Source organism: Myxocyprinus asiaticus, chromosome 39 (assembly GCF_019703515.2).
Source record: "Myxocyprinus asiaticus isolate MX2 ecotype Aquarium Trade chromosome 39, UBuf_Myxa_2, whole genome shotgun sequence".
NCBI classification, from domain to species: domain Eukaryota; kingdom Metazoa; phylum Chordata; class Actinopteri; order Cypriniformes; family Catostomidae; genus Myxocyprinus; species Myxocyprinus asiaticus.
Window position 1 is genome coordinate 5,143,547 of NC_059382.1, and position 18,417 is coordinate 5,161,963.

General features: G+C 38.6%; 1 protein-coding gene across 1 annotated transcript in view; it reads right to left on the bottom strand.

Annotated features, from left to right (window-relative positions):
- LOC127429530 (protocadherin Fat 3-like) overlaps positions 1 to 18,417 on the bottom strand; it is a 111,561-nt gene that overhangs the window by 24,934 nt on the left and 68,210 nt on the right. Inside the window, exons 13-24 of the mRNA XM_051678590.1 lie at positions 15,222 to 15,418; positions 14,358 to 14,511; positions 11,428 to 11,661; positions 10,448 to 10,837; positions 10,046 to 10,260; positions 7,117 to 7,254; positions 4,477 to 4,620; positions 4,192 to 4,389; positions 3,432 to 3,656; positions 2,350 to 2,926; positions 778 to 912; positions 521 to 678 (exon numbers count right to left, since the gene is read on the bottom strand). Of these exons, the coding sequence (XP_051534550.1) occupies positions 521 to 678; positions 778 to 912; positions 2,350 to 2,926; positions 3,432 to 3,656; positions 4,192 to 4,389; positions 4,477 to 4,620; positions 7,117 to 7,254; positions 10,046 to 10,260; positions 10,448 to 10,837; positions 11,428 to 11,661; positions 14,358 to 14,511; positions 15,222 to 15,418 (2,765 nt within the window). The remainder of the gene's footprint in view (positions 1 to 520; positions 679 to 777; positions 913 to 2,349; positions 2,927 to 3,431; positions 3,657 to 4,191; positions 4,390 to 4,476; positions 4,621 to 7,116; positions 7,255 to 10,045; positions 10,261 to 10,447; positions 10,838 to 11,427; positions 11,662 to 14,357; positions 14,512 to 15,221; positions 15,419 to 18,417) is intronic.

The following is an 18,417-nucleotide window of genomic DNA, read 5'->3' on the forward strand; positions in this document are numbered from 1 at the left end:
AATATGGGTGCGTAACAGGGTAAGGCCAAATTTTTAAATGAAGAACTGGCTTGCTTTTAATTAATTAGTTGAATTTTGAATCTCAGTTTGAACGCAAGGAATTTACAGATTTGCAATTCAAAGAAATTCGAACGACTGTGTAATTACATTAGTCCAAACACAAGTTTATCGTTCATTTTTGCTAATTATTCCTATTTATTCCCTGATATGTAGAATATATTTTTCTCAACATAACCCTAAGTTCAATATTGTTAAATCAACTAACATCTGGCAAAAATTGTCCAACTTCAAATTATTTAATTAAAATTCATTTAATTTGCAATTAATTTCTTTGAATTTTATTCAATTTTAATTCTACTGTCATACATTAAAATTCAAATTACAATTCTGCATGCTGTTTGCTACATAAGGAATTAAATTGTACTTTAAAAGGCATTCTCAATTCAGTTCAGAATGGTGCACAATCTTGACGTGTTAAGAGTGTGCTTGTACTTTTTGAGTGTAAATATGACAGCGGTACCTTCAGGACAGTGCAGGTGTCAGCACGTGTGTACATGATGATTCCTTTACTCTGCAGAGTTCGGATCCGGAGAGCTAACTTCATCTCTCCACTTCTGTCTCCATCTGTCACTCTGTACTTTATATAACTATTCCCAGAGAAACTCAGAGAGGAGTGTCCTGAAACAAACACATACACACAGATCGTTCATCGTCAGTGTCAAAATCCAAAGACATATGATGCACATGGAGAGACTTCATACAGAGGTCAAAATTTACCTGCACACTCTCCCAGTTTGCCCGGGGGACACTGGCACGCGTAGAGCCCCCTGCTGCTGTCCGTGCCGACACACTGCATGTCACCAGGACATCTCATCTCAGCGCACACCTCCGAACCTGTAGAACAACTCCCATCTGAGATAAAGGAGAAATTACTGTTATTGCTTAGTGAGTAAGACCATGACCTAACTGCTGCATGACATGACACAATAACAACAAATGAGGAGACTTTTTCTGCCATCCTGGTTCCAGATTTTTTTCCATCCATAGGGATTTCATAAAATCCTTCATAAATGAGTTTTAAGACATGAACCAAACCAACCAGCTCTGAGATGAATCACAACATTAAAAACTCTGATTTGAAGCAAATGAGTATTTGAAAATCAGACAGAGAGACAAGTACAAGACTTTGCACTTTATGACTTTAATGAGGGAACAAACTACAATCCCATGAAGCATTGTGATACTGATTTAAGGTTGTTGGTTACTTTAAATAGATTTAAAATATTAAGCAGTTTGAGGGTGTAGGGAGAGCGACTCGGCTACATCATTCACAGTGCATCATGGAAATGGGATGTCTCTGCAGAGCTCTTTTGGCGAGCTTTGATAGCCTTGATTCTCTGATTGGTGTATTGTTTACCTTCAGGATCATGGGTAGTGTAGTTCTTCACCAGGAATCCTGTTATAAAAGGAATATTCCAGGGGCCAATACAAGTTAAGCTCAATCAACAGCATTTGTGGCATAATGTTGATCACCTCAAAAATGATTTCGACTCGTCCCTCCTTTTTTCTTTAAAAAAGCAAAATCTAGGTTACAGTGAGGCACTTACAATGGAAGTGAATGGGGCCAAGAGGGTTTAAAGCCAGAAATGTGAAGCTTAAAATTGTATAAAAGCAGTTAACATGCATTCTTCTGTTAATACTTGTGTATTACTGTATTTGAGCAGTAAAGATGTTTATACAGTATTGTTGTTTTTACAGTCTGGATTTAAGGGTTTACAGCGTTACACTGTCATGGTAACAAAGTTGTAAAACTGTATTTAACATTGCACAGAAAAGGTTAGTAAGCGATTTTATCACATTAAAATCATGTTAACACTCATGTTGTTTACATCTTGTGGATATATATTTGAAACAGTGACTATTTTATAGTTTTAGGATTGGCCCCATTCACTTCCACTGTAAGTGCCTCACCTAAATTGTTGCTTTTTTTAAAGAAAAGGAGGGACGAGTTGAAATGAAAGTTTTTGTGGTAATCAACATCATGCCACAAATGCTGTCGATCGAGCTTCACTTGTATTGAGCCCGGAATATTCCTTTAAACAATTGTTTTTAAAATGAAGTTGATGACTTCAACAGGATACCATCTATAAACAACCTCCGTGCTCACGTCTTTCAAGGTTTATAAGTTATAGGTAAAAATCTATTATCTTAAATTCATCTATAAAATGAATGGGATTTTTACTTCCGGAACCAGACTTTTGCATTTTATTATAGGGAGTGGGACATGGGACCAATGAGATTCCTCTGTGTGCGGAGCCTTTGTCAAGGCTGCTTAGATCAAAAACTCACCGCTGCACACACATCGAGTGTTCCTGTGGAACTTGGGCGACACAAAGCTGGTTTTGGTGGAGCTGTATGTGAGCAGACTGTGTGAGTCCAGCTTGATGGTTTGTTCACATTGAGCCTCTCTGCAGTCCAGACCCGAGCAGTTCTTATCCAAAACCGCAGACACCCTCAAAACCTGGTCCAATTGACGACGAGCAGAGCTCAGCTTCTGCGTCACGAACGCCGCCTTGTAGAACCCTCCCCCTTCTGCCGTCTCCACGGCAACCAGCAAGTCCAGTTGCCCGGTCGATTCCACGGGCTGCACACTGAGTACGTGCAGAGCTTCGGGGTGGGGCGTCGCCATGATGCTGGAGAGAACCCGTCGGACTGATGGGAGGTGACGAGATACAAAGTCGTGAGGGGAGACGCGATCAAAACGGACTGTCACGGCATCGTGGAGCATCTCGGCAGAGGCCTGCTCCACATGCACGCTCACGGGAATGCTCACAGTAAAGCGGCCGTCTGTTACAGTAGCGTTTAGGGTGTAGCGACCCGCATCCAGTCCACTCAGAGCGATGATTCGGCCGTCTCGAGGGCTCACCTGAGAAAAAGAGAGAAATATGTCACAAATATATGATACGGTTCCAAAATATTTTGATCAATTAATTTCCATGACTTTTCTAGTTGCTCATGATAACTGGCTTACTGGCGAAGGATTAAAAAAAAAAAAAAAAAAACATTTTATAGAGATTGCACTCACAAAAAGCAATTTCTAGCCAATTCAATATTTCAACACTGTTAATCGTTGTTGTTTGGTAAAAGCTGCGTAGAGTTTCCTCAAACATTTCTCATTTTGTGTTCCACAGATAAAAATAATAGCAAACAGGTTTGGAATGACATGAGGGTGAGTAAATAATGACAGAGTACTGTATTTATTTCTTTGGGGTAAGTATTAATATAAATATATAGGTGAAGCAAACCAGTGACTTTAAACAGTGGGTGGGGCCAACTATTGCATAGTGTTTTATCTCCTGGTTTATACATTACTATGTGTCAAGCCGTCAAAACACACATTCAATGGGAAACACACACACACACACACACACCTTGAAAAGGCTGCTCTGCTGGTGTGTATGGCCGTAGGTTAGAATATCAAATGCGTCCTGGTCTGTTGCATGTATCTGACCAATAACGCCTCCCGGAAACTCGTCTTCCATGGTTACGATGTGCACGTGCAAAGGCAATGCCACAGGCTTGTGCACGCTCTCCTCTATTACACGCACCAACACGGTCGCCGTCGACGATAAAGGCGGTCTACCTGAGTCACTTGCCTATGGTGCAAAAACAGAGGTCATTGATTGGTTAAACCAAGCGTCAATCAAATAACTGACAAATCAGGAGTTACAGTCAGAAAGAGGCTTTTGAATAATGCAGTTTCTAACACATATTTTGGGTTGTTTAATTAAAATTTAACTGCTGGTATAACAACATATCCATTTTCATTTTTGTGGCTATTGCATATAAATCATATAAAACTTAAGCATGTACGGAAGCCCTGAACTGCAATTGTGAAAAAGTATTACATTTTTTTTTTTTTTTTCATTTCTCACATTTGTTCAAAAAAACCAGCATCCAAAAAAACCATTCTCCATATTAGTGTGCATTTAATTTTCTTTTTTTCCCTCCCAGATTTCTATCTTAATTAATTTTTTGTTACATATATTTTTTTTTTCCCCCAGATTTTAAGTTCAGAATTTCTGTTGAAATGACTATTTTTATACAGCATGCATATTGCAAAAATTCTGTGAAAAAATAAAACAAACAGTTAATAGAAACAAAAGCAATCTTTGTTCAGTATTTCCTCACCTGCACGTGAATAATGTATTCAGTGCCTTCTGACCTACGAAACACCCGATTGGCTGTCAATAGCCCCTCCCTATCCAGCTTAAACCACGCCCCCTCATTTCCTGAAAGGATGCTGAAATGGAAGGGAGGGCCATTATGGCTGGCATCCTGATCGATGACGGACAGCTGCAGTACACTCGTTCCCAATGGCTTGTTCTCCTGTTGATGAGTAAAGCTCATGTTACTGTACACTGGTGAAGTTACTTGGATGTGATTGGCTGATTTAACTGCCACTAATTATTGCACCTGTATAACTGCAGTGTGATTGGCTGGAGTGAAAGTGGGCGGGTTGTCATTAACGTCCGAGATGTCAATGTTGACCTGGACGGTGGAGGACATGGCAGGTGTGCCGCTGTCAAGAGCTCTCACTGACAATGAGTAACCAGCCATCTATAGAGAGAGAGAGAGAGAGAGAGAGAGAGAGAGAGAGAGAGAGAGAGAGAGAGAGAGAGAGAGAGAGGTTCAAAACGTACAGAGTAATAGATGAAAAGCGAGTACAGGGAGATAAACACATACCTATATATTCTCTTTCTCTGGGCTTTGATTGGGTCATAAATAGTTCATGATGGAATTCAGAGCAGGCTGACAGATTTTCAGAAGCTCGCTCATTTTTCTCCCCTTACTTCATCCACCTAGAGAAAGACTTTTAGCTGTTTCTCACCTACTTCTCCTCTCTGTTGATTGAAGGGGCCATATTTTACATATTTTGTTGCTTGCTCAGACGAGCTTTACAGAAAATCCTATAGGACTAATTTGGAGATTTCCAAGAACATTGCAATTTTTTCTGTAAAATTTGCTCAATTAGTGCCACAAATTTAATGGACTTTATTCTTACATAGACTGTAATTAAACGTGTCATTGCAAAGCATTTATATCTGCCACTTTTCCTTTAAATAAAAGGTAGGACTGGTCATTACATTTCTTTTGGCAAATAACAAGGGTAGAAATAATTTACACAGCCACTCTCGCTCTGATTTTTAGAATTAAACAGGCCACTTTGTCTTAAAAGGGATAGCTCACCCAAAAATGAAAATTCTATCATCATTTACTCACCCTCATGCCATCCCAGATGTGTATGACTTTCTTTCTTCTGCAAAACACAAACGAAGATTTTGAAAAGAATATTTCAGCTCTGGTGGTCCATACAATGAAAGTGAATGGTGACCAGAACTTTGAAGGCCCAAATGTCAGTATAAAAGTAATCCATAAGAATCCAGTGGTCAAATCCATGTCTTCAGAAGCGATATGATAGGTGTGGGTGAGAAACAAATCAATATTTAAGTCCTTTTATACTATAAATCTACACTTTCACTTTCAGCCACCTACTGGTTGAAATATGACTTAAATATTGATCTGTTTCTCACCAACACCTGTCATATTGCTTCAGAAGACATGGATTTAATCACTGGAGTCTTATGGATTACTTATATGCATCCTTTATGTGATTTTTGGACAATATGTGTTCTGGTCACCATTCACTTGCATTGTATGGACCTACAGAGCTGAAATATTTTTCTAAAAATCTTCATTTGTGTTCTGCAGAAGAAAGAAAATCATACACATCTGGGATGGCATGAGGGTGAGTAAATGATGAGAGAATTTTCATTTTTGGGGTGAACTATTCCTTTATGACTTCTTTATGCAAAAGTCTGCTTTACTTCATTATGAGGGCAAGTTATTTATGTACTATAAATGTTGCCGGTTATGTGTTAATGTACACATCTATGATAATTTCAGAATTATCTTTTTATTTTTTTTTTGCAACTTAGTTACAATAAATAAACTAGGGAGGAAGCGTTGCATTGTGAATGGTTGAGTACGTCTGCGTAATACATCAAACTATTTTATTTATAAAGAGCAAGGAAAATCATGTTTTCCATGATACTTTCCTAATTCTCTTTACCTCTATCAATAATTAAACAGCCAGGTAAGCTGAAAATTCAAGTAAATAAAAATTACTTCATTACGTTAAATGCCTTGAGAAAATAAGGGACAACTGTCAATGTTCTAGTAATTACAAGGTGTGTCAGAGGAATACACACTTGATAATGTAAGGAAACTTCAGCCCCATCTAGTGGTGACAGTTATTCCATCATGTGTCACTCAAAGCATACGACCCCTCCCTAAAATCATCTTTTCATGCTATTTCTTTTATTTTGAGTGTATACAGGTGTAGTTACAGGTACTTGAAGTGCAAAGGCAAAAATCACTATTACTATTTCTCATATGTAGGGTTAGAGATTTGAACAAACCTATTTACCATAAGTATTAAACTTTGACACGTGCCTCGCCCCACTTTTTGTGTTTCAGACAAGAAAGATACCTCAAATCATGCGGCTTATTGAGGAGAGGTGTGCTTTTACTTTTCTAAGTGATCAGAGTTAACATTTTCATCTAGTGAATCATAATTTTAAAAACAAATCCCAAAGACTTCCTTCAAAGGAGGGAGCCGAGCAATATCTAGAGACCACAATTTCAAAGACTTGGTGGTGGGCTCTTTTGACCTGGGCCAGTAAGTAACCACCTAGCAATCACCCAGAACACCCTAACAACCACCTAGCAATGCCCTGGCAACAACACACAAAACCCTACTATCGCCGCTGTGAATCTTACATCAGAAAATGAAAATAAAAAAAATAAAATAGTACTATTTTCTATCAGATACATGGAGAAATTTCATTAAATTAATAACTACAGCCATGTCTGTTATTTAAGGCTTAAAGTGTGGGTATGTCTGCCATCGAGGATTTGACTCCTCGCCTACTCACTGATGTGTGTCACTTAAAATAAAGTCTTTGTGGGATTTTTGTCCTATTTTATGCCTTTTTTTCCCCTCTCAGTCATGTTGGTTGTCATGGTAACAGTCACCATGGCGAAGTCTCTCACCGTTTCTCGATCCAGCTGCTTGTTGACTTTGATCTGGCCCATGATTGGCTCGATGAAGAACTGATTCTCTCGGTCGCCACTGACGATGGAATACATTATGTCGCCGTTTGCCTGGTTGTCGACGTCCTCCGCGGTCACCTAGGCAATGGAAGCAACAGACCAAATTATAATGTGGATCTCAAATATACACAATGCATTGCAATTTTTTTCTTAATCAGTATTTTTGCCTAGTTTTCCAGTTAAAAACATCTAAACATCCTTAACACAAGATAAATTTACTTGAGAGGCAAAACTGCATGTGATATTAAGATCTGATTTCAGAAAATATATCTTTGAGTTTATTAATAGCTAATAAATTAATCGCACAGTTTTCTGTGATTAATTGCGATTAATTGCATTAAATCATGGTGCATGATACATTCCAACAAACATAAAAAACAGATCATCATATATATATATTTATTTTACATTTTGTCTCAAAGAAATCTTGTAAGAAATCGTTAAGTCATCGATTATTTTAATTACTTAAATATGTACATTTTTAATCAACAAAATGTTCAACTTTTTTTTGGATTGTATATATATATATATATATATATATATATATATATATATATATATCATATGGTAGTAATCTTTGATACAAGTTTACATGCCATAAAATCAGTGGACATGCTGTAATTAAAATTTGGGGAAAATCTTCTAGCGTTCTCCAGTGGACTTTTTTAATAATAGGATCAAATGGGCGGATCAAACTTTATTGGCAAGAGAAATTTTATTAATGTAAATGTAAATGTAAACTTAAGAGTACATTGCCAATACATTATTAGACATTATACAGTACATACAGGTATAAAACATATTAAATGCTGAAGTTTAAAATCTCAAAACTATTATTTTCTCTGGGTTCCATTCAGTATACTTGGCTGCAGCTTGCTCAGTGGCCAGGTCCTTCAGTCTCTATCGCACGTACGCTGAGTCTCACTCATGCGCTTTCGCTTTCGAAAAGTGCTCAGATGAAAGTGAGTGTTTTCGGGCGAATGCGAAGAGATTCAACACCCGGTTCACCGCTTGCGGGTGAAGTCTCCATTCTCCATACAGTTAATCCTGTGTTTATTACGACCGGGAGTTGGGAATTACGTCACGTGTAATGAATACACAAGCACTTCTCCACACAATACATTTCTGTTCTAGGATGTGCAGTCAAGTCGAGTGTACAAATTTAAGTCCTGAAAATTTACATATGACAATTTTAGCCACAGAAAGCGGGGAAAAACTGAAAAACTTAAGATTCGTTCATTGTACAAAGGTGCCTGGGTTTGTTCCTGGCAGGCATATATACACTATATTGCCAAAAGTATTCGCTCATCTGCCTTTAGACGCATATGAACTTAAGTGACATCCCACTCTTAATCCATAGGGTTTAATATGACATCAGCCCACCCTTTGCAGCTATAACAGTTTCAACTCTTCTGGGAAGGCTTTCCACAAGGTTTATGGGACTAATGGGACTTAAGTGTGTTTATGGGAATTTTTGACCATTCTTCCAGAAGCGCATTTGTGAGGTCAGACACTGATGTTGGACGAGAAGGCCTGGCTCGCAGTCTTCGTTCTAATTCATCCCAAAGGTGCTCTATCGGGTTGAGGTCAGGACTCTGTGCAGTCCAGTCAAGTTCTTCCACACCAAACTCGCTCATCCATGTCTTTATGGACCTTGCTTTGTGCACTGGTGCGCAGTCATGTTGGAACAGGAAGGGGCCATCCCCAAACTGTTCCCACAAAGTTGGGAGCATGGAATTGTCCAAAATCTCTTGGTATGCTGAAGCATTCAGAGTTCTTTTCACTGGAACTAAGGGGCCAAGCCCAGCTCCTGAAAAACAACCCCACACCATAATCCCCCCTCCACCAAACTTCACAGTTGGCACAATGCAGTCAGACAAGTACCGTTCTCCTGGCAACCGCCAAACCCAGACTCGTCCATCAGATTGCCAGATGGAGAAGCGTGATTCGTCACTCCAGAGAACGCGTCTCCACTGCTCTAGAGTCCAGTGGCGGCATGCTTTACACCACTGCATCCGACGCTTTGCATTGCACTTGGTGATGTATGGCTTGGATGCAGTTGCTCGGCCATGGAAACCCATTCCATGAAGCTCTTTACGCACTGTTCTTGAGCTAATCTGAAGGCCACATGAACTTTGGAGGTCTGTAGCGATTGACTCTGCAGAAAGTTTGCGACCTCTGCGCACTATGTGCCTCAGCATCCGCTGACCCCGCTCTGTCATTTTACATGGCCTACCACTTCGTGGCTGAGTTGCTGTCATTCCCAATCGCTTCCACTTTGTTATAATACCACTGACAGTTGACTGTGGAATATTTAGTAGCGAGGAAACTTCACGACTGGACTTGTTGCACAGGTGGCAACCTATCACAGCACCACGCTGGAATTCACTGAGCTCCTGAGAGCGGCCCATTCTTTAACAAATGTTTGTAGAAGCAGTCTGCATGCCTAGGTGCTTCATTTTATACACCTGTGGCCATGGAAGTGATTGGAACACCTGAATTCAATTATTTGGATGGGTGAGCGAATACTGTTGGCAATATAGTGTATATGGAGCCAGTAAGGCTGAGTAAAACAACTTGAGACACTTTTCTCCCATCACGTGAAATTTCAGGAAGTAAAAAAAATAAAAATGGATACTGCATTAATTGCGCAATTTTTAACAAAGCTATTAATTACTAAATTTCCAGCCCTAGTTTACCTTTATGCATTAACCTAACAATACTTAGAGACATTTGGTTAATTTTGCTCCTCAAGTAAATGTGTCTTTTTTTTTTTTTTTTTTTTTAGAATTTTCCGAAAATTTTCTATTTGATTGAGAAAAAGTTTTGCAGCACTGATGTGAATATAATGAATTGTTTAATCTTTTACCTTAACTACAGTGTCTCCTATGTTAGCATCCTCGCTAATGGACACACTGTAGGCGTCACGGCTGAACATGGGGGCGTTGTCATTGACGTCTGTCAAGTTGATGTTTACCATGGTGACAGCACTAAGGGGTGGAGTCCCGCCATCCGTGGCCTCCACAGTTAGGAAGTAGTCCCTGCAGGATTCATAGTCTAGTGGCCGAGACACGGAGATGGCACCTATACGTGGCGTGAGAATAAACATGGTAAATCTCTGATAAAAATATATAGAAAATAATTTTGTGCAAATTGTCACATTCACTTAAATTAACTGTACAAAGAAAATCATTGTGCTCATGTTTCATGAATGAGGCTCACTGTGTTTACTTTATCGTACTGTATGCATTGGGTCATCTCTGCATATCACCTGTGTTGAAGTTAATGGTGAAATGTCCTTGCTGGTTTCCGGATCGGATGCTGTAGTAAATATCAGCGTTGGTGCCGATGTCTTTACTAGCCGCGTAAACCTGCACCACTTCCGTTCCCACAGCAACATCTTCAGGAAGTGTTGACAGATAGTCCCTTCTCTCAAACACGGGTGGGTTATCATTAATGTCCAGAACTGTGATTGTTATGTTTGCAAGAGAGGAGAGACGAACAGGGACGCCCTGGTCTGACGCACGGACCGTTATATTGTAAGAGGACTGAACCTCACGATCCAACAGACGCTCCAAAACTATGATGCCAGATGATTTATCAATGGAAAAGAAACCATCAGCAGAGTCAACCAGGGAATACACCACTTTACGATTAACACCTGCAAAATTAAAATATATAAACAGATGAAATTAGTCATATATATATTTTTTTTAAAACTACACCGAAAGATTCTACTCCTAGAAAATCCAGCAAAAATCAGCTTAACCATGTGGTAGATGGTTTAAGATGGTTTCTAGCTGATTGCTTGACCACCTTGACTAAGCTGGTGGGGAACTAGGTAAGCTAGTTTTCTTTTTTTCCAAAACATAGCTTGAACTGGTTGACCACCTTATTTTTCCAGCAGCTTGGCACCATTTGGAAGTTTTTTCTTCCTGACAAAATTCAAATCAAAATGTCAAATGCAATTTCATTCTCCATATACAAAATGTTTATTTAAGCATTAAATTTATCATTTGAGAAGCAGTTCTGAACATTTGATTTACTATTTGATTTATTATGTGAGTTTTGTTAGGAAAAAATTTCCATTGCATTCTTGCTCACTTTTTTTTTTGAAAGACACATTAACTTTAAACATTAACAAAAATTTTACACACAAAATAATGTATGCGCTGTAAAAAAAAAATCAATAAAAAAAAATAATAATAAATACATTTTTGGATTTACGTGTCTACATGTCAATGGTCATACCGAGGTCGGGGTCTATGGCCTGTATTCTGGTCAGGAGAGCTTTAGTGGCTGTGTTCTCGTAAACACTGGCAGTGTAATGAGGCATGCTGAACTGCGGTGGACTGTCATTCACATCCAACAGAATCACCACCACATCAGCTTCACACCACAAACCACCGCCATCCGTTGCCCGGGCAACCAGAGAGTACAGTGCAACCTTTTCACGGTCCAGTGCCATGGCTGTCTTTACCTCACCTATAAAGAAAGAAAGAAAGAAAGAAAGACAGAAGAAAGTGAGGAAGAAGGAAGGAAGGAAGGGAGTAAAGGAGGAAGGAAATGAGGAAAGAAAGGAAGGAAGGAAGGAAGTGAGGAAAGAAGGAAGAAAACGATGAAAGGAAAGAAGGAAGGAAGGGAGGGAGGGAGGAAGGAAGAGGGAAAGGAAATACGGAAGCAAAGAAGGAAGGAATGAAGAAAAGGAAGTGTGGAAAGAAAGAAAGAAGCAAAGATAGAAGGAAACAACAAAGGAAGCGTGGACAGAAGGAAACGAGGAAGGAAGGAAACAATGAAGGAAGGAAGCAAGGAAGTTAGGAAGATAGAAACGAAGTGAGGAAGTTAGGAAGGAAGGAAGGAAGGAAGGAAGGGAGAAAGGAAATGAAGCAAAGAAGGAAGAAATGAAGAAAAGGAAGTGTGGAAGAAAGAAAGAAAGAAAGAAAGTAAGAAAAAGAAGAAAGTGAAGAAGGAAGCAAGGAAAGAAGGAAGCGAGGAAAGAAGGAGCAAAGAAGGAAGGGTGAAAGGAAATAAGAAAGCAAAGAAGGTAGGAATGAAGAAAAGGAAGTGTAGAAGAAAGAAAGAAAAAGAAAGAGAAAAAAGAAAGTATGGAGGAAGTGAGGAAACGAGGAATGAAGCGAGGACAGAAGGAAATTAGGAAGGAAAGAAACGAGGAAGGAAGTGAGGAAGTTAGGAAGGAAGGAAGAAAGGAAGGAAGGGAGAAAGAAAAGAAAACAAAGAAGAAAGGAATATAGAGAAAAGGAAGTGTGGAAGAAGGAAAGAAAGGAAGAAAAAGAAAGAAGTGAAGAAGGAAGACAGGAAGGAGGGAAGGAAGTGAGGAAGAGAGAAAGGAAGTGAGCAAGGATGGAAGGAAGGGAGAAAGGAAATAAGAACGCAAAGAAGGAAGGTATGTAGAAAAGGAAGTGTGGAAGAAAGAAAAAAGAAAAAGAAAGAAAGAAGTGAGGAATGAAGGAAGGAAGGCAGGAAGAATGGAAGGGAGAAAGGAAGGAGGGAAGGAAGGAATGCAAGGCAAAGGAGAGGAGCGATGAAATAAGAAAGGAAGGAAGGAAGGAAAGGAAGGAATGAAGAAAACAGAATGAAGAAGAAAAGAAGGAAGAGAAAGATATTAAGAAAGCAAGAAATTCATAATGCACAAAGAGCAAAAAGCAAAACTTTGTAAAGGAAGTCTCTTTACCAGACACACACTTGTTCTATCATGGATTTTCCATTGTCTTTTTTTGTTTTTATATTAAAGGGATTTTATATAAAAATGAAAATGTTGTCATTATTTACTCTGAAATCCCAGGCGTGTATGACTTTCTTTCTTCAGCAACACATTTGAAGAAAAATAGAAAAATATCTTAGCTCAGTAAGTCCATAAAATGCAAGTGGATGGTGATTTGACTTTTGAAGCTCCAAAAATCTCAGCATAAAGGTCAGCGGTTAAATGAATGTTTTCTAAAGCGATACTGGTGCAAAAAAAGATCAGCATTTATGTACTTCTTAACTATAATCCAACGTTTCCGGTAAGCTTCACGAGAGGGTGGAGATCACGCTGTCTCTCGTGTGGCGTATTAACGTTGCCATGTTACGGACGTAATCTCACGTTCTCCACTCGGTTGAGACATCCAGGATAAGCACACAAACGCACCATTGTGAGTAAAGAAACAGATAAGTACAGATCTAAATCAAAACCAATGAAGCTTCTGTACAGCGTTCCTCCTACTCACTTGTAAACAGCGCTGTTCTTCCATGTGTGTCACACGAGCATCAGTTCTTTTTGAGGGGTTACCTCAATTCGGGTGGCAGAGGACAAGTCTCAGTTGCCTCCACTTCTGAGACTGTCAGTCTGCACATCTTATCACATGGCTGGTTGTGCATGACACCATGGAGACTCCCAGCATGTGGAGGCTCATGCTACTCTCCGTGATCCACGCACAACTTACCACGCGCTCCATTGAGAGCAAGAACCACTAATTGCGACCACGAGGGGGTTACCCTATGTGACTCTACCCTCCCTAGCAACTGGGCCAATTTGGTTGCTTAGGAGACCTGGCTGGAGTCACTCGAATTCGAATTCACGACTCCAGGGGTATTAGTCAGCGTCAATACTCTCTGAGCTACCCAGACCCCCCGACGAGCGTCAGTTCTTATGTTTCATGTGCTAAAACGATTACATCACATGTGCAAACCGCTGCTGACCGGAAACAATGATTTAGAGTTAAAAAAGTACTTACATATTGATCTTTTTTTGCACCAAAAGCAATCGTGTCGCTTCAGAACACATTAATTTATCAGCTGGATTCGTATGGATGATGATTATGCTGACTGTCTGTGAATGATTTTGGAGCTTCAAAAGAGAAATCTCCATTCATTTGCATTTTAAGGAGTTACTGATCTAAGAATGAAAGTCATACACACCTGGGATATAACGAGGGTGAGTAAATGATGAGAGAATTTTTATTTTTGGGTGAACTATCCCTTTAAGCTAATTATATTTTCTTTCCCCTAAATGTAACCCTAACACAAACCTTTCTGCATTCTTACATTTTTAGATTTTCAAAGACATTAATTAGTTTGTTTACCAAGCTATTTTCCTTCTGGGGAGTTGGCTGCTTCCTACAGTGTAGGCAAAACCTGACCCCAACACACACACACACACACACACACACACACATAAGTACCTGTATGAGGATGAATGCTAAAGTCTTCTGCTCCAGAACCAAATAGAGAGAACTGGATCTGTGCGTTTGAGCCCGTGTCTGCGTCTGTAGCTTTAACCCAAAGGATTTGCTTATTCAGGGGGACGTCTTCAGAGACAGACACTGAGTACACAGCCTACACAAACACAAGTTAACCGATGAGTTCACATCAGCTTCAGTTTATAGATTTAGCATATTAAAGTGTTCGATTCGAATGGCCATCATAAGTGTGTTTAAATGTTATATTCAAATGCTTTTGCGTTTCATATGCGCATCTGATTCCAGTGTTTTTGGGTTTTATTCAAACATCATCTTCAAATAGTTTTGGATTTCACAGGTGCATTCAGACATTTTATACAAATGTTTAAACATTCGATTCAGTCATTTGGGGATTTCAGAGGTGTTTGAACTTTTGATTTGATTGCTTTTGGACTACATTGGTGCATTAGAATGTTTGATCGTTGAAACTTTTGAATGTGCCTACGGTACAGAAAAATACTTTCTAGGAAGGCAGCATAAATGTGCTGATGTCTTAAATGTCCAACAAAAATGACCCAATTTTCTATTTGACCTTATTTATCCAAGGTCTTATAGATCATTTTGCATGAAGCTACTAGCTGAATTTATTGCTTTCAAATGTATTCTGGATGTTCTTGGATTTGGCATGTTTTCATCCATTTTTAGCATGTAGATTTGCAAACTATGCATGTCGAGCAGCCGTTCTGAAGTAGAAAAGTGCACAAATTAGATTTTTTTAACCAACTAAAAACAGGAGGAAAAACAACCTGGAGCATTTCTACTTCTGTGCCATGAATTTCATTAAATAATTGAAAGGGTTTTACTGACCGGGTCACAGACAGGGCTGTTGTCGTTTGTATCCATAACCAGGACTTCCACGGTTGCCGTGGAGACGTAAAGTCCGTCCGTTGCCGTGACGTTGATGAGGTACAATTCTTGTTCTTCTCTGTCTAAAGGACGCTTAACGTATAGCTTCCACTCCCCCTGTACCAGTCCCAGTGCAAACACACCGCCGCGGTTACCCCCTACACACATACAAACACACACACACAAAAAAAGATTACAATGGAGAGTTAATCTCCCAAAAGTGACAATTTAAGTAGCAATGAAATCCACTACTGACTGTAACACGCCACATCAGTAGCCAAAACACACACACACACACACACGCACGCACACGCACGCACGCACGCACACACATGATTATCTCCATGTCTTAATAACCTCCATTAGTCCTTTCAGTGATGGCAGAGTCATTACTAGAATGTATTATAATAATCAGTTCTTCATGTTCACATTTAGATTATCAGCACTGCCATCAGTTAGGTCAAAACCTTCCTAATTTATCACGCCACACCACAGAGCACAACTCCACCCAGCTAATTAGAACAGGTCAGCGTTTGAAACTCAACCAGAAAGAGGAAGATAGAGAGAAAATGGAAGAAAGTATGAGAGAGAGAGAGAGAGAGAGAGAGAGAGAGAGAGAGAGAGAGAGTTTGAGTGAATGAGAGTTAAATGGAAACTACTCTATAATCAAAGCAGTCCGCTTTGACAAGCATCCAATTACTGTACACTCATAGTACAGACACACACTGGCTTATTCATCTAATAAAGAGTGTAATTTAACACAGCTGGGGGCTGATAACACAGAACATCTACCATCCAAAAAAAAAAAAAAAGGCCTGGACGCCTTCCGACTCCATTTCTCTTCTCCCACTCTCTTTATCTATCTATTTCGCAATCTCTCGTTTGGGCAGACATGCATTATGTGTGACTTTGTCATGTTCAAATGGCAGAGCAACAGTTTGAAACTTCCGCTCATTTTCTGTATCCTTTTATCCCCCCCCCCACTTTCTTTCTTAAATGTTTCATTAATTTATTTACAGTGACCCCAAAAAGAACAGTCTGAATGACATTGCATTAGATAACAAAATAGCAACACAAGTGCAACTGCAAACAAAGGATGCTAGAGCTTTTCTCAGAACTAACTTCATTTTTTTAGAGCCATTTTTGCAATGATTTTTAGCTGAATGGTCTCAAGATGATTTTCAGTGGACTTGTATAAGTACTTCGGATCTACACTAGTAGATCTAAAACTGTATATTTGGGTGCTTCTTCAACTTCAGGCACTGTGGACCTCTAGAAATTAAAGTCTCATTAAAACATTTTGCACACTCTCACTAGTTTATTTACTCAAAAATAGTGTTTGACATGCATCAGGAGATTTATGTAGTTTTTGTAACTTTTTCTGAAAGTCATGAAAATTCCCACCACAGTGTCATTTCCAGCACATCTCAAATTCTGTATTGCGTTTAACAGAATTCTGTGGTGAAAATGAAGCTAATGGAAACTAATTTTTTAACGTTTTTGAAATAAAACTTCTTGCTAAGACTAATTTCATAGCTAACATTGAATGTATCCTAAAAACAATTAATTAATAATCTTTTAACACATTTTGCATAATTTGGCAAAATTACAGCTTGATTGGAAATAAAGCCCAATAAACAAAGTGATATATAGCTTGAAATGTTTTGTTCAAACATCACTAGTCTCATATTTCATTTCAAGCATGCTTTTCAATGACACTTTTGTTGACTTGGTATCAAGTAGACTAACTTGTTAAAAAAACGTTTTTAGGGGCCAAATTGTTTGGTGTGGTGGAAATGACGCCACAACATTTATTTTTTTTTTAATTGATAGAAATCATTTGCACACAACAAATATTAAAATGGTTTATGAAATGTTTATTTTACTCTTTGTTTAGATGATCTTCATTTTAAACATGTAATAATCTGCATTTTTATAGTAGATTTTCATAGTTTCACATTGAAAGTCTGGGTCTGAGAAAAGGCTACAACAATAAAATCTAAATATATAAAAGGCATTTGAAAAGTATCAAATATAAATGATGAAGGCCTGGTAAACAGTTTCTAAGACAGTTTTAATGTGCACCAGTGTGACTGTGACATCGGCACTGAATGCCATCTTTGATCTATCGGGTAATTGGGACAATTTCACGGAGGTAGCGCCATCTGCGTTATAATGGATCAAGCAATTGGACAACTAAATATGATCATTATAACTATTTTTTTTTTGTATTGCCTTGCTTGTTATATTTGCATTGTTTTGGTTTCAACTTTGTATCTTGTTATATACTTCTACTTGCTTTATTTTGGATTTGACGCATTTACACAATGCATTATACAATACTCTTAAACCGTACATTAAGCCATATGCCAAATAAATAAATGTGACCATCTCATAACAAAAAGAAAAAGTTGAAATATGTTTTAAGAACAAATCAGAGCCTGGAGTTGAAGAAACACCCATTTATAAAATACATATTATTTATCTGTTTAAAATTTGTTCCTTGTATTATTTTTAATTTTACAATTACAATTTTAATATAGCTTTATGCATCTAATAATTAGACTGTGCGTGTAATGTGTAGCCCACATTCTTTCGTCAGAGCTGCAGAGCATGAAGAAGCTTTTTGTGTGCCAACTAGTAACTGCATGGTCTAATTTGAACAGATATGGTACTCAGTCTGAAAGGTTTAGGAACCATTGATCTACACATCAAAATCTAAACTGTATCAATACCACTTAAACAGTATCATTATTACCTTGAGTTGACCAGTTAAAATCAACTGACATGCTTGCAACCAATTAACATCAGTTCTGGTCGATTAGTGTTTCTACAATGACCTTTCACCTTTTAGATATTGCAACATTTAACGGGTGTTAAATCTTTATGGCTGTGATATTTAGCTCGTGGGCAGTTTTGTGGGCTGTTTAGCGCTGGTCTTACACAGTTTAAGATACTGTAGCTTTTATGAACCTTTCTTGAATCTTGAAGCAAAGAACTTCTAAAAAATTTTCAGATTATCTAATTAACTACTAAAGAGTAACTATTTATGGTTTAACTGCTCTGCACTCTGTTTCATAGCAGGAAAAATACCCTAAGAGGAGAATAAAGACATTAAGGTAGCTCAAATCTGTTTGTATATTTGTGTCCCTTCTTC